The 13,813-nt window shown below is 33.0% G+C and overlaps 1 protein-coding gene across 2 annotated transcripts in view; it reads left to right on the top strand.

Moving 5' to 3' along the window:
- LOC140432420 (synaptotagmin-12-like) overlaps positions 1-13,813 on the top strand; it is a 169,595-nt gene that overhangs the window by 124,551 nt on the left and 31,231 nt on the right. For both annotated transcript variants that reach the window (XM_072520309.1, XM_072520308.1), the window contains exons 5-7: positions 3,352-3,556; positions 4,667-4,861; positions 10,230-10,377. In XM_072520309.1, coding sequence (XP_072376410.1) covers positions 3,352-3,556; positions 4,667-4,861; positions 10,230-10,377 — 548 coding nt within the window. The remainder of the gene's footprint in view (positions 1-3,351; positions 3,557-4,666; positions 4,862-10,229; positions 10,378-13,813) is intronic.

Genomic DNA, 13,813 nt, shown 5'->3' on the forward strand with positions numbered 1-13,813 from the left:
TTTGGAAGTCGAAGAATGAATGCAGTGCAGTGTACTAAAAAAGGAAAAGGCCGGTTTGTGTTGAAAAGCTACAAGCATCATCAAACAAATCGTGGAACGAGTAATAGGCCAAGTCGAGAGATAATACAAATCCTTGAGTCTAAAGTATCCATTATTGTGTTAAGTGCTTCAAAAAGTTGAAAGATTGCATCAGGAGAAAGCCGGAACGAGTACGGTACGAAGCAGTAAAAGGAAAGGAGAACAAAATTTAGCAGAGAAGCAGAGACATTCTGGGAAAACGTGGACGAGTTTTCCTTTGATAGCAACACCAGCAAGTAAGGAAACGTATTAGTGGTGAAGACATGGTAGAATCATCAGCAAAGGTTAGTCGATTTCTGTTATGATATGAATGTATTGTTGTCCGTGTTAAATACCACATTTTATATATCAAGAAAATTGAACATCGAGAACATTCTGTAAAGCAGAAGTAGAGAGATTCACAGTTATTGATTTAAAAAATTTTGGAGACAGAGAGAAATAAGATCCATGTTTATATGAAATAATAAAGATAGGAGAATAAAAAATAAAATTTGTAATATTGAATATCGATTTCCGTTTTGATAAAATAAACGATTTTTTATAATTTCTAATTGAAATCCATATGTGTATTATTTTGATTCTCTTTTATCTATCCCTATAAGGAAACCACTGAGAAATATTTAAAGCCACAAAAGTAAGTAGTAATAGGATCGTTCATACCTGAGATTTATATTTTGTTTATGTTTTAATTTAATTAAGTAATGAAATAATTAATTGATTAATTAATTGAAGTAGATTACATCTATAAACATCAATAGAGTCAAAGTAGATCATAATATATATATATATATATATATATATATATATATATATATATATATATATATATATATATATATATATATATGTATATATATATATATATATATATATATATATATATATATGTATATATATACACTTTCCCAATGACATTATTCAACTGTATCTTGAACTCCCTGAAGGTAGTAGTTACCCCCGAAAAAAACTTAAATTAAAAGGGGTTCCGTGTGATACAGCGTTTAAAAGGGTGTTCAATGCTCTATTTATCAATGTAATTTTTTTTGTACATGGATAGTCAAGTAAAAAATTATTTTATTTCATTCCATCAAAAAGCCATCGAGTCCAATCCCTTCCACCATTGACTCTATCAGTCGTTTTGTTCTCAAAAAAGTAACATCGGATCTTTTTGTTTATTTTGTAAAATAGTAGTACCATAGAACGAATTTAAGTGTATTAACAATAATTACAACAATTTAGTCTAAATCACATGCTCAAAATGATCAACGTTCATCTCTTGACAGAAAAATAAACGGTGTTGGAAATCTTCGTTGCAAAATCAACATTTTGCAAAATCTCTAAGTTGATTTCATTAATTTCTTGCCTTATGCAGGGCTTTAAACCATTAATATTGGTTGGTTTAGTCATGTAGATTTTTGTTTTTAAATAGCCCCATAAGAAATATTCCAGTGGAGTCAGATCGCAAGAACGGGATGGCTATTCAATTTCGCCACGTCTACCGATCCATCGATGTGGAAAAATTTGATCAAGAAATGGTCGTACTGCTGCTGCATATGTTTATATTAATTTTTCTGGGGTTAACAATATCTGTTATTTAATATGCCAGCTAAAACGTCCGCTTTCTCAGGATACTGATTGTGACCTTCCCTCATCTAGTGCAGATTTTGCGTACTCCCATATTGACAATTTTGTTTGTTAACCATTCCATGTAGGGTAAATCTTGCCGCATCTGAGAAAAGAATATTTTTGGGAAACATCGGATTCCGTTGGCATCTTTTCGTAATTGCTTCACAAAATTGTAATCTACGATCTGGATCATCTTTATATGGTTCCTGCAGTAGTTAAATTTTATACGGATGGTATTTATTGTTTTTCAAAATTCTCAATACAGAAGTTTTACTTATATCGTTATCACCAGCCAATTCTCTTGTTGGTTTATGTTAATATTTCCCAACAGTTTACAATACAATTAATTTCTTTTGATCACTAAGTTTTGATCTGCCAGATTTGGGAAGATCTTTGTTGTTTGGAAAGTTTCAAATTCTCAGGATTTGTTCTCTATTCTACTCACCGTAGACTGCGAAATGTGACGGTCAGGATACTTTTCATTAAATAATCTGCAAACCTCAGAATGCATTATTCTTTTATCATTCACTCCAATCAATATTAATATTTCAATTCTCTGGGATTCAGTTAATTCATTTTAAAATAATTTACAATAATGTTTAAAAATTCCTAATGAAACGTATTTTCACTTCTAATTATTAAGGAGGTCTAGCGAACTAATATTAATTTTAAATTAATGTAATCTTTTTGTGGTATGTTGATGTCATAAAAAGATCCGATGTTACTTTTTGACAACAAAACAACTAATAGACGAGTCAATCGTGAAAGATATTCGACTTGATAGCTTTTTGATAAAATGAAATAAAATAATATTTTCCTTGACTATCCCTGTACAAAAAAATATTAACATTGCTGAATAGAGCATTGCAAATCCTTTTAAACGTTGTATCGCATGATACCCCTTTTTATTTAAAAATTTTTCATAGGTAACTACTAAACCTAGAGAGTTTAAGATACATTTGAATAATGGCACTGGGAAAGTGTATTTTCATATATAAAAATTGACCTGTTTCAGGATTTTCCATTTGTATTCATAATATTTATTTTATAAAATGAATTTATCATTTACTTTAGGACCACACTGTATGTATAATTTAAATTTGATACGACAACTACTGAATTATGTTATTATCATGTTCGCGTCAAAAGCCAATCTACGCAAACTTCCAGAATTTCTAGGAAACTTGTTCATTTGTCATATTTGAATGCATAATAGTTTTTTTTCTACAACCCGTCTTTTTCATTCTCTTTTATCAGTGATTAGTAAAAAATGCATGCAAAATATGTTTAAAAATTTATAAAAATTGGCCCTTCAGTAATAAAATATCACAAAAACATTTAGAATCTCTACTTAAAAAAAAATATATAAAAACTTTAAAAAGAAATCTAAACATTCTCTCAGATACGGCGAATTAAATTTGAAAAATAATTAAAATATCCAACATGTTTTTCATTTAAAAGTTACTAAAAATAATTTTAGGTTGTTATTTAACGACCTCAATAACATAAGAATAATGTAAACGTAATAGAATTAAAATGCTGTGGTTACGGTCGGATCAGGGGTGAATGCCTCTCGCATAGAACATTTAATGATCATTATTAACTAAAGTTTTACGTTCTGACTCTACAAGTACATTTATTTTGCAGGTGTATATATCCAACAAGGGCAGCATATAGGTTCTCTTGATTTGCCACCAATTCCAGTGGCATGCGAGGAAACAGAAGTGGTGCCTGTGGCTCTAAAAAGAGCTATATCGTGTGATAGCGTATGTTCTGACACCTCAGTCGGACTGGGTGATTTAGAAATGTTGAATATTACTGGGTATTTATGTATAGGCCTAGAATACGACAGGTATGTATGTTATAATATAACTATGTATGTTATAATTGTATATGTGTATTTGTAATTATATATATATATATATGTATATATATATATATATATATATATATATATATATATATATATATATATATGTATATATATATATATATATATATATATATACAGGGATGAGTGCCTTAAGAACCGGCAAAATAACGCAAAAGATAGAAAACATAATACGTTGTGAAATAAAAAGAGATGCAAGTAGTAGAGGTGAGAAATTATCGATATAAACCTATAATTGACTTTACATTACATTAGATCTATCGAAAGTTTCCAACCTTTAGACGTTAGCTTATGAGCTGGTTGACTTCAGTCATAGTAATACGTATCACGTAATGTAAGTAAAAACAGTTCAAGTACGAGTATGTTTTTATCCAAAATTAAAGTATTGATCAATAATAAACTGTGATTTGAGACGTCGCATACACTCTTCTCAATACAGAATTATCATAGCTTGTTATTCTGCATTTATCAAATTACTACTAATTAAACTGTTTACTTACATTTGCTTTATTGCCTTCAATCAGTTTTTACTTTATACGAAATTTAAAAAATGTTAATGTTCGACGTCATACTTGTAATATTATGACTGAAGTCAACTAGCTCATAAGCTAACGTCTAAAGGTGGGAAACTATCGATAGTGCTAATGTAATATAATGTAAATTAGAGGTTTCTATCGATAATTTCCCACCTCTACTACTTTCGTCTCTTTTTATTTCACAACGTATTATGTTTTCTATCTTTTGCGTTATTTTGCCGGTTCTTAAGGCACTCATCACTGTATATACATATATATATATATATATATATATATATATATATATATATATATATATATATATATATATATGTATATATACATATATATATATGTATATATATATATATATATATATATATATATATATGTATAAAGTATGCTATAATTGACTATTGAGCTTCGTTTAGTGTATTCTTTTAAAAGCTGTTAGTTCCCCAAGGGAAATAAATTTAAAAAATAACAAAGTTAATATTATCGTTATAGACATACAATGTTTATCAATGTATAATATAATTTGCTTTTCTTATTATAGCGAATGTTGGGATTTGGTTGTTAACGTTCTTGAAGCAAAAGAGTTGCGTGGTATTGTAAAAAAAGACGACAATCTAGACACGTATGTCAGAGTAACATTACTACCAGACAAAGAAGCAACCATACAGACCAAAGTATATCGTAGTTCAGGAAGTCCTAGCTACAAAGAGAGGTTCCTGTTTTCTATGAATCCAAGGTATGTAATGACATTATTTAATACTTAATTTATTTTGAGTTTATTCCATGTTTTATTTTGTTTATGGATGGATAAGTTACAATAAGGCGATTTGTAATATACAGTAGTCTCTCTCTATAACGATTCCCTATATAACGATAATTTCTCTATAACGATGAAAATAGTAAAAGTTGGTTAGTTCGTCATAAGAACAATGTATTAATTCTTTTTCTATACCGATATCGTTCTCTTTATAGCTATAACCTTTTAGCGTTCATTAGTTGATGACAAATGTGTTATTGTGTTTAAAGTTCAGACTACCTGAGTCACGAGTGGCAAGGTCATTGTCCAGCGGTTGTTTTGTTTTGCGCTTAAGGACTGCGGCCACCCATTCTACTCTTTCTTATCAGATAATTAAGTGACTCACGTTTATTGTTCGGGTGGCGTACCTAACTGTTATCACACAGATGTTGTCATCTATTGACGACTTTTCATTTCCAGTTTGAGTTGTGTCTTAGTGTGTCAACAGTCAACATGTTTTCGAAAAAGCGTAAAGTGCTCTCGGTGGAGGAAAAGTTATCGATAACTCGAGCAATAGAGAAAGGTGACAAGCAATCGGATGTCATTCGCCGGACAGAAAAAAGTGGCTTAAATCGAAGATGGAGCTCGGTAGCAGGAAGAAGTTGCGGAAACCTCAGCACGAAGATTTAGATCGCGCTATGCTTCAGTGAATGCAGCAGAATTCAGAAAATGCAGCAGCAGCGTATGAACCCTATTCCACTTTCTGGGCCTGCGGTCAGGACAAAAGCTGAGTTTTTTGCAACTGAACTTGGAATTGAGAATTTCAAGGCATCTGAGGGTTGGCTGACCAAGTGGAAGCTGCGGCACAAGATCAACTACGGGCAAATCAGCGGAGAGGCTCGCGATGTTAACAAAAACGAAACGGATGATTGGCTAGAAAACGTGTGGCCTGGACTGAAGGCACGATATGCGTCAGACGACATTTTCAATGCGGATGAGACTGGATTGTTTTTTTAAAATGACACCAAACAGAACTTTAAAATTTCAATTGGAAAAGTGCGTTGGTGGAAAGCTCTCTAAGGAACGCATTACAGTTTTAGTGGCCGCTAACATGACAGGTTCGGTGAAGCGAAAATTGTTAGTGATAGGAAAGTCGAAAAACCCGCGTTGCTTTAAAAACATAAAACATCTATCGATGATCTATAAAGCAAACAAGAGTGCGTGGATGACCTCGGAAATTTTTGAAGAAGCGATAAGAAAGTGGGATATCGAGCTTCAAGGGAAAAAATTCTTTTGCTTGTAGACAATTGTCATGCTCATCCTGTATTGCGCGACATCGAACTCTGTTTTCTGCCAGCAAACACAACGAGTGTCCTTCAGCCCATGGACCTAAGTGTCATCAAGAGTTTGAAAAGCCATTACAGGAGAAGATTTTTGATGGAATTGGTTGAGAATAATGGAGATCTTAAACTAAACATTCTTGACGCCATCCTAATGATTAGTAAATCCTGGAACGAGGTGACGAGCAATACAATAAAATATTCCTTTAAATACGCAGGATGGCTAGAAGATCAAGGATTGACTGATGATAAAGATGACCTGCCATTAGATGTTTGGGCCAGACAGTTTGAACTTACTATCACCTACGGACCGAAAGAGCTAACGGATTTTGAAAAAGTTGATGTAAATGTAGCTACGACATCTGGACTTTCTGACGAGGACATCCTGCAAGCATTTCGTGTAGAAGAAGAAGAAAACAGTGTCACGGAAGTGGAAGCAGAGCCAGAACCAGCTCCGACCCCTCAGCAGGCATTGGATGCGGAAAAAGTACTGCATCGATTCTTTATCCACTAGGAAGACGATATGAGTGCTGTGGAAGATTCGATGCGTCTTCAGGAAAAGGTCAGGTCAGTTCTGTGGAAAGGGAAAAGAAGACAGACCAAGGTGACAGATTTTTTTGGTAGGCTAGATATATTTTACAGTAGCATATTATTTTTTTTATTGTACAGTACACATGTTTTAATTGTACAGTCATTTTTTATACTGTGTTGCTTATATAAATTATTCCAGTACCGAATAATTATTTGGTACTTAATATTACAGTACCGAATTTTGTCTCTCTCTGTATAACGATCTCTCCTTATAACGATGAAAATTCCCGGTCCCTTGCATATCGTTATAGAGAGAGAGGACTGTATTAGATAATCAGATAGCAACATAGTCAGAAATTAAATGAATTACGTCATAAAAAAGATACTGAAATACAATACAAGCAATAAAAGTGTACCAAAGTCTTCACATATTTTCTAATCAGATTTCTTTTATTGCTATATTTCGATTTATGTATAAACACACGAATAAATCAGAACAATGAAAACAATATGTAAACAGAATAAAACTTCTGAACATCTGGAACAGGTCATCTATCAATGACAACAACTAGAAGCATGGTGAAGGATATCTTAATAAAAAATGAGAATGTTGAACATCAGTGGCAAATTTTTAAAATAGGCGTTTTAAAAGTAAAAAGTACAAGTAAAAAGCGCTTCAAACAACAAGATACCAGGGAAAATACTAAATACCTGATTAAATCGACAACAAGATCCCACACAACAGTTACAAAGTGTAATAAAAAAATTTAAACTGCAAACGAAGCTTATTTATAAAACGTTATTTATAAAAATATGACTTACAAAGTGAGAGACGAACCAGAACTGATTTATCGTATGGTGAAATTTGGACTACTGCCCAGGTCACGCATGACACAGAAGTAGAAGTTTTGCATAAGCAATGCTGCTGGTGAACTCTGGAGGAACAATACCTTTGGCACACTATAGGGGCATTGTTGTACGTGATAGCTTCGTCGTTCGGGAATAAAATGATCACGAAACAAAAAGCGATGCTCCAGAAGAGAAATAAGAAATAAGTGTCTCTTATTAACCCATAGATAAAAGTGTAGAGAAAACAAGCAGAGTTTTCCAGAAGGGGATTCAGAGAGGATTAATTCTTCTGATTCCATAAATAAAAATAATGTAAAGAAAACGGGGTGATAGGCGACCACGGTCACAGACTGTCTCTCTCTCTCTCTCTCTCTCTCTCTCTCTATCTCTCTCTCTCTCTCTCTCTCTATCTCTCTTTATTTATTTTTTTTACACCCAAATAGGTACCTTACCGCTGCTATAAAAGCCTATGATCCTAATAAAATATCCTATTAATACAAGAGAGTTAAGGCTTTGGTGACGGTGTGCCATAATCAACGAGCAGTAGCAAAAATTAGACGTGAAATATCCGAAAAATTGTAAATAATGAGGGAAGATAAAAAATTATGTATATTCATCTATTATTTAACACCTAGTTTGAGGCAGTGGTATCGAAATCTATTGGTTTAAAAACAGTACAAAAAAAAATGAATAGGTTTTTAATTAACACCATAAGATATGCTGATGATACCGTAAACAGCCAATGCAGAAAATACTATATCTTCTTTTTGATCTGCCTATCCGTTAAAAATGTTGACGATCATCATGACAATCTTTATTTTGTCTGCAACAATGCGGAAAAAGTTGCACAGATGTCGCGCTGAATCAGGTTCTGAGGTTTCTTTAATCAGGATGTTCTTCTTTATGGACCTCGCCTTCCAAATATTTTCCCTACAGGATAGCTTGTAGGAAGGCATATCTGGATTCATTTCGCATAATGTCTCCGAAGTACTGCAGCTTTCAACATTTGATATTATTCAGTACCTCTCAGTACTTCTTCATTATTCTGACATTTTCATTGGTAATTCGGTCTGTCCACGGAATGTTGAGCAGTCTCCGATAGAGTCACATCTTAAACGCTTCCAATCTCTTGATTCCAATCTTCGTTCAAATTCAACAATCAACACCATGAAATAGACCAGAGAAGATGCAGCGTCGTAGCAATTTGACTTTAATACCAAAAGAGAGTTCTTGGTCACTATCATAAGCATTGTCTTCTTTAGCCACAGCCGGTCCCAAGCCCAAGTAAATGTGGTTAATTGGCAAGGTTAGCAACCTACAAATCGTAAAAACTTATACTGCTCAAAGAAAAAATGTACAGCTTCGGAAAAACTGTACAGATTTGCGCTCTACAGGAAACAAAAAAGAAAAGGACAATCAAAATTAGGTGAATACATACTAATCTAGAGTAGAGTAGCAAATCAAAGCATTACCAAGAAAATTATAGCATTACTTATATACAAAAGATACCGAAATCACAATAAAGAGTGTCTTCTTCTTCTTCTTCCTACTTTATAAATAGGCAAAATGCCTGTTTTACTTCGGTTTTTAGCCTCAATTGACGTTATCTGGCCATCTTTTTCTCGGTCGTCCCAATGGTCTTCTTCCATTTGGCGATTTGTCTCTTGCTATTCCTACTATTCTATTCCCTGTCATTCTTTCGATGTGTTGATTCCATTCCACTTTTCTTCTTTTGGTCCACGCGTTTATGTCCTCTATACCACATCTCGCTCGCATTTCCTCACTTCTTGCTCTGTCTCTTTAGTTCTTTCATTTCGCTTCTTTGTTGTCTTATGAAGCGCCATATTTGTTTCTGTTGTCCATAGAAATCCATCTCTAGTCCTTTTGTGAATCTTTCCCAGTATTAAAGAGTGTCAATATAATATATTAAAAAGGATTGTAACATCAAAGATAAGATTGGGGAAGGAAGACCTGATCATCATAGCCGAAGTAAACGGCCTAGAAAATAATAAGCCACAAACAACAAGTGAATCGTTTTTTGACGAATTACAAGTAGTAGATCAAGTCAGAAGGAAGATGATAATATTGGAGGATATTAACAAATAGGCAATTAATTAACATCCGGAAATAAACAAAACCATAAAGAGAATGTTAAAAACTAAAATGGGGAGCTAATTATAAACTTCTTCGCGAATAACAAACTTAATACGAAGATAAAATAATAATAATAATAATAACGAACGAAGAATAAACGATATTAGAAATGAAGATCACACTTGAAGTAGAAAGTAATTCTAAAAAAGTTGATATATCTCAATAGTCGAAATTGTTACAAGAGCTTTTGATACAAAGACTGAATGGTTTGGCAGTTTTTCACGATTGAAAGAAATTCCAAACTAAATTTAGCAAAGAATTAATAATATTAAAAAAATTAAAACCGCAATGTATTTTTATCTGAATAGAAAAATGTTATTTCAAAAGATTAAAATTACTTGAATATTTTTAAATAAACTTACAAAAGGATTGTTCAACTTCCAGCATATTTTAAATCCTCAACCTCTTTTTACAATCCAGTGGAAACCAAGAGCGACCAAGTTTCTGCATATAATAAAAGCGTTTAAAAATGTGTAAAAGTTTCTTTGTTTTAGGGAACAATCACAAAGGATACTGTCCTTTCACGTATATTCAACAGACTTTTTATCGCATACGTTAGTAGGAGATGGGGAGATTCGATTGTCTGATGTGAGTTTAAGACAACCCGTAACAACGTGGGTGACACTAACAGATACGGGGCAGGTAATTTAATACTTTCTTTAAATTGTCTTTCTATGTTTATTATATTACCTTTTTTGTTTGTTTACGCTTATTAAGGATAAAAACATTTTATATATGTTACGAGTAAACCCCGAAATTGGGTAAAACTAATTTTACCCGCATACCTTACGTATTATCCAAATTAGCTAACTAAAAGGCAATGGAGATTGGTAACTTCTTGATTTATCAGGGTCATTCTACATCTATACAATGTCAAATGGATAAAGCAGTACATTTTAAACTTTGGTATAAGTAACACTACTTATATGTACATTTTATTTGCTTTATTTTCTTTATTAAGAATCTACTAAAAGTTGTTTGTCCAAAAGATGTAACTAAGCATTGAGAACTTGACATAATTAACAGCGATAAAAATTATTCATTTTAAGCAAATTAGAAAGGGTTATTTTTCTAACAGGATAAGCAAGAATGACATTTTAAGTTACATAATACTCCAGTAAATTTAAAATTATAATGGCATCTTTTATATCCTGGACTACCAGACACACACTGGCTACTAGTCTTTAGTAAAAATTTTCTTTCAGTAAAACATTGTCAATATCAAGGAGTTTTCTGCCATGCTTTAACAGATATCTTATCTATTATCTTTAATACGTTCTATTATCAGTAATAAAGAGCACCAAGAACTATATCCAGATGCTAACACAATAAAAGAAATTAAGTCCAGAAGACTTCAGTGGGTAGAACACCTCTGAAGATATTCTGACGAAATATTTGTAAGGCTGGTATGGCAAGAAGCCCCAACTGGAAGAAGACCACATGGACGACAACTTAAAGCTATGGGCGTGGAGAATTTGATGAAATTTGCTCAAGACAGAGACAAATGGAGGCATGTTGTCAAGTTGACTAAAGCCCACGAAGGGTTGTGTGCCACGAAGAAAGTAGGAACGATACATGCATTCTTCATTCGTTTCAATCACTGACATTAAAACATTTCTAAATACGCTTCTTCCTCTATCTATATTGGGTATTTTTAGATGGACAGTATCTAGAGAATATATAATACCCTGACAAGAAGTATCCTGACATATGGGTCCGAAAACTGGACAATAAACAAGAGAAATAGAGGTAGAATAAGAGCAGTAGAAATGGAGTTCCTGAGGAGAAGCTGTAGACTTACAAAAAGAGACAGAATTGAAAACGCAGAGATTAAGCGGAGAATGGGAGTGCAATCAGACATAATCGACTATATAGAGGAGAAGAGACTATCCTGGTACGGATACGTCAGAAGAGCGGACAGAGGACGCTGGATAAATAAAATCACAGAATGGAGCCCGATCGGAAGAAGAAAGAGAGGAAGACCCCGAAGGTCATTCAGGGATGAAATCGACGAGGCTATGGAGAAAATAACCCTGCGAGATGGAGACTGGAATGACAGGGAAAATTGGAGAAAACGGTTGAGTGAAGGAAGACAGTGAAAACTGTGGAAATCCTTAGTAGTAGTACAGTATCGCCAACATTGCATACATGAAATTTGCCAGCCGACCTTTCGTTCATGTTCTTAGCTTGGTTTTCCAGTTTAGTTTTAACTTCATATCTGATTAAAAGAATTTGCTTTTCTCTATAACAAGATTTACATATTCCATCGACCAAAGAAGTTCATTTACTGCAAACTGAGCAAATATTGTTAAAGACATTCTCGCTTATAGAACTTGGAACATTTTTATCTTCTGGAACAATCTTCGATCTTTTTTCAACTCCAACTCCTCTTCTATCTTAATGCCCCATATAACATATTAAAATTAAACAATGCAGCATAAAAAGAGTTTCGAACTTTTATGTTTTATAACTTTTTTCTTTTTAGTGTGCTTTGGATTAATTTTTTACCACTCTATAAATTTAGGTAATAATTTAGGTCGATTTACCATATCTGAAACCAACCTGTTATTTTCCTATTATTCGTTTTGCTGGAAAAGATCAACGCGGGACCAGCAAGTTTGGAGACATAGTTTAGAGGAGGCCAAGGGTTTGCCGATTTGGACTCTAGCGCCATTGAAGAGAGAGATATAGTGCCAGACGATGGCAAAGTATTGTAGAGAATATTTTATACGCTGGAGCTAGAGGTGTAAATCCTCTGTGATTAAAACATTCAAAGATAACCCCTTTTTTGAGTATGATATAAAGTATTCCAATATTCCAATGATTTGGGCAGGATTTCTGTATACATATTTCTTTTATGAGCTTCTTTATAATGGCTAGGGCCATTATGGTATCTTAGCCACTTTCTTCATATAGTTTCGCTGGCATATTATATATTCTGAGTGATATATTTCTGGTTAGTTTTTAATTTGCATTTTTAACTTCAAGAATCATTGGTGATTTCTCTTCCCCTTGGTCTATTCCGCTTACCTCATTTTTTTTGTCCTCCATGTTTTCTTCTCTTTCCTCTATATTAAGTACCTGGTTAAAATATTCCACCCATCAATTTAATACATATTTTCATGTTGTTAATAGGTCGCTATTCAGACTTCTAAATTTGTTAGTAGTTGCATTAAATTATTTTCTGTCTCTCCTTCGCTCCTTTTTGTCTGGTTACTCTCTACAGTTGTTCTAGTTCGATAGGTAAGAATTTTTCTGTAGACGTAATCTTTTTTCTTGTTACATTCTTGTATTCATTTTCAAGTATTGTACAGTCCATCCAATTTACTTACCGTTCCACGTCATTATCATTGACAGAGATCGAAGTTGACATAGTTGCCAAAGTGTTAAAAAATCCTGAATCCATTTTAAATCAAATAGGTCACAATTATTGCAAAAGTAGATTATACAACAAAACAAATTAATATTTAATGCAAATAAATACAAACAAAACAAGACTTAAAAAATAATCTTGTTAAAAACAATTTGAGCCGCTTGTTTGCGTCGTATAAAGATGTAAAATGGAATACTTAAACAAAAACAACACTTTTTTCATTACTTATTAACATTAGTCAACACCGCAACTGTCAAATAAGTGTTACCAATTTATGCCAAAATATTACCTTCGTTCGATTACAGTTACAGTGTGTTCCGAACAAATGTTTTTCATAAAAACGCTTTATAATGCATTTATACAAATTAAATGAAACGTATTATTGTGTATTTCTTTAAGTTAACATTAATTGAAATCTTTAAATATTATTTCTACGCGTATATAATAAAATATGTCTAGTGGCTGTAATGCCAGTGTACTCGGCAAAGTGATTCTAAAAAAGAACACACCTACCGCCTAAATATTTCGTGTTGGTATCATGTGACCTCACGGGCTATGACGCGGATGACGTGTAATGGTAAGTAAATTAGATGAAGTATAGTTCAGTAGAAGTCTATTTTTTCTATCCTTGTTCGTTTATATTTTGATTCTTTCGCCTGTTGATGAGGTTTTTAAGTACCGTTTCGTCACTATTGCATCCCACAG

Source organism: Diabrotica undecimpunctata, chromosome 1 (assembly GCF_040954645.1).
Source record: "Diabrotica undecimpunctata isolate CICGRU chromosome 1, icDiaUnde3, whole genome shotgun sequence".
Lineage (NCBI taxonomy): Eukaryota > Metazoa > Arthropoda > Insecta > Coleoptera > Chrysomelidae > Diabrotica > Diabrotica undecimpunctata.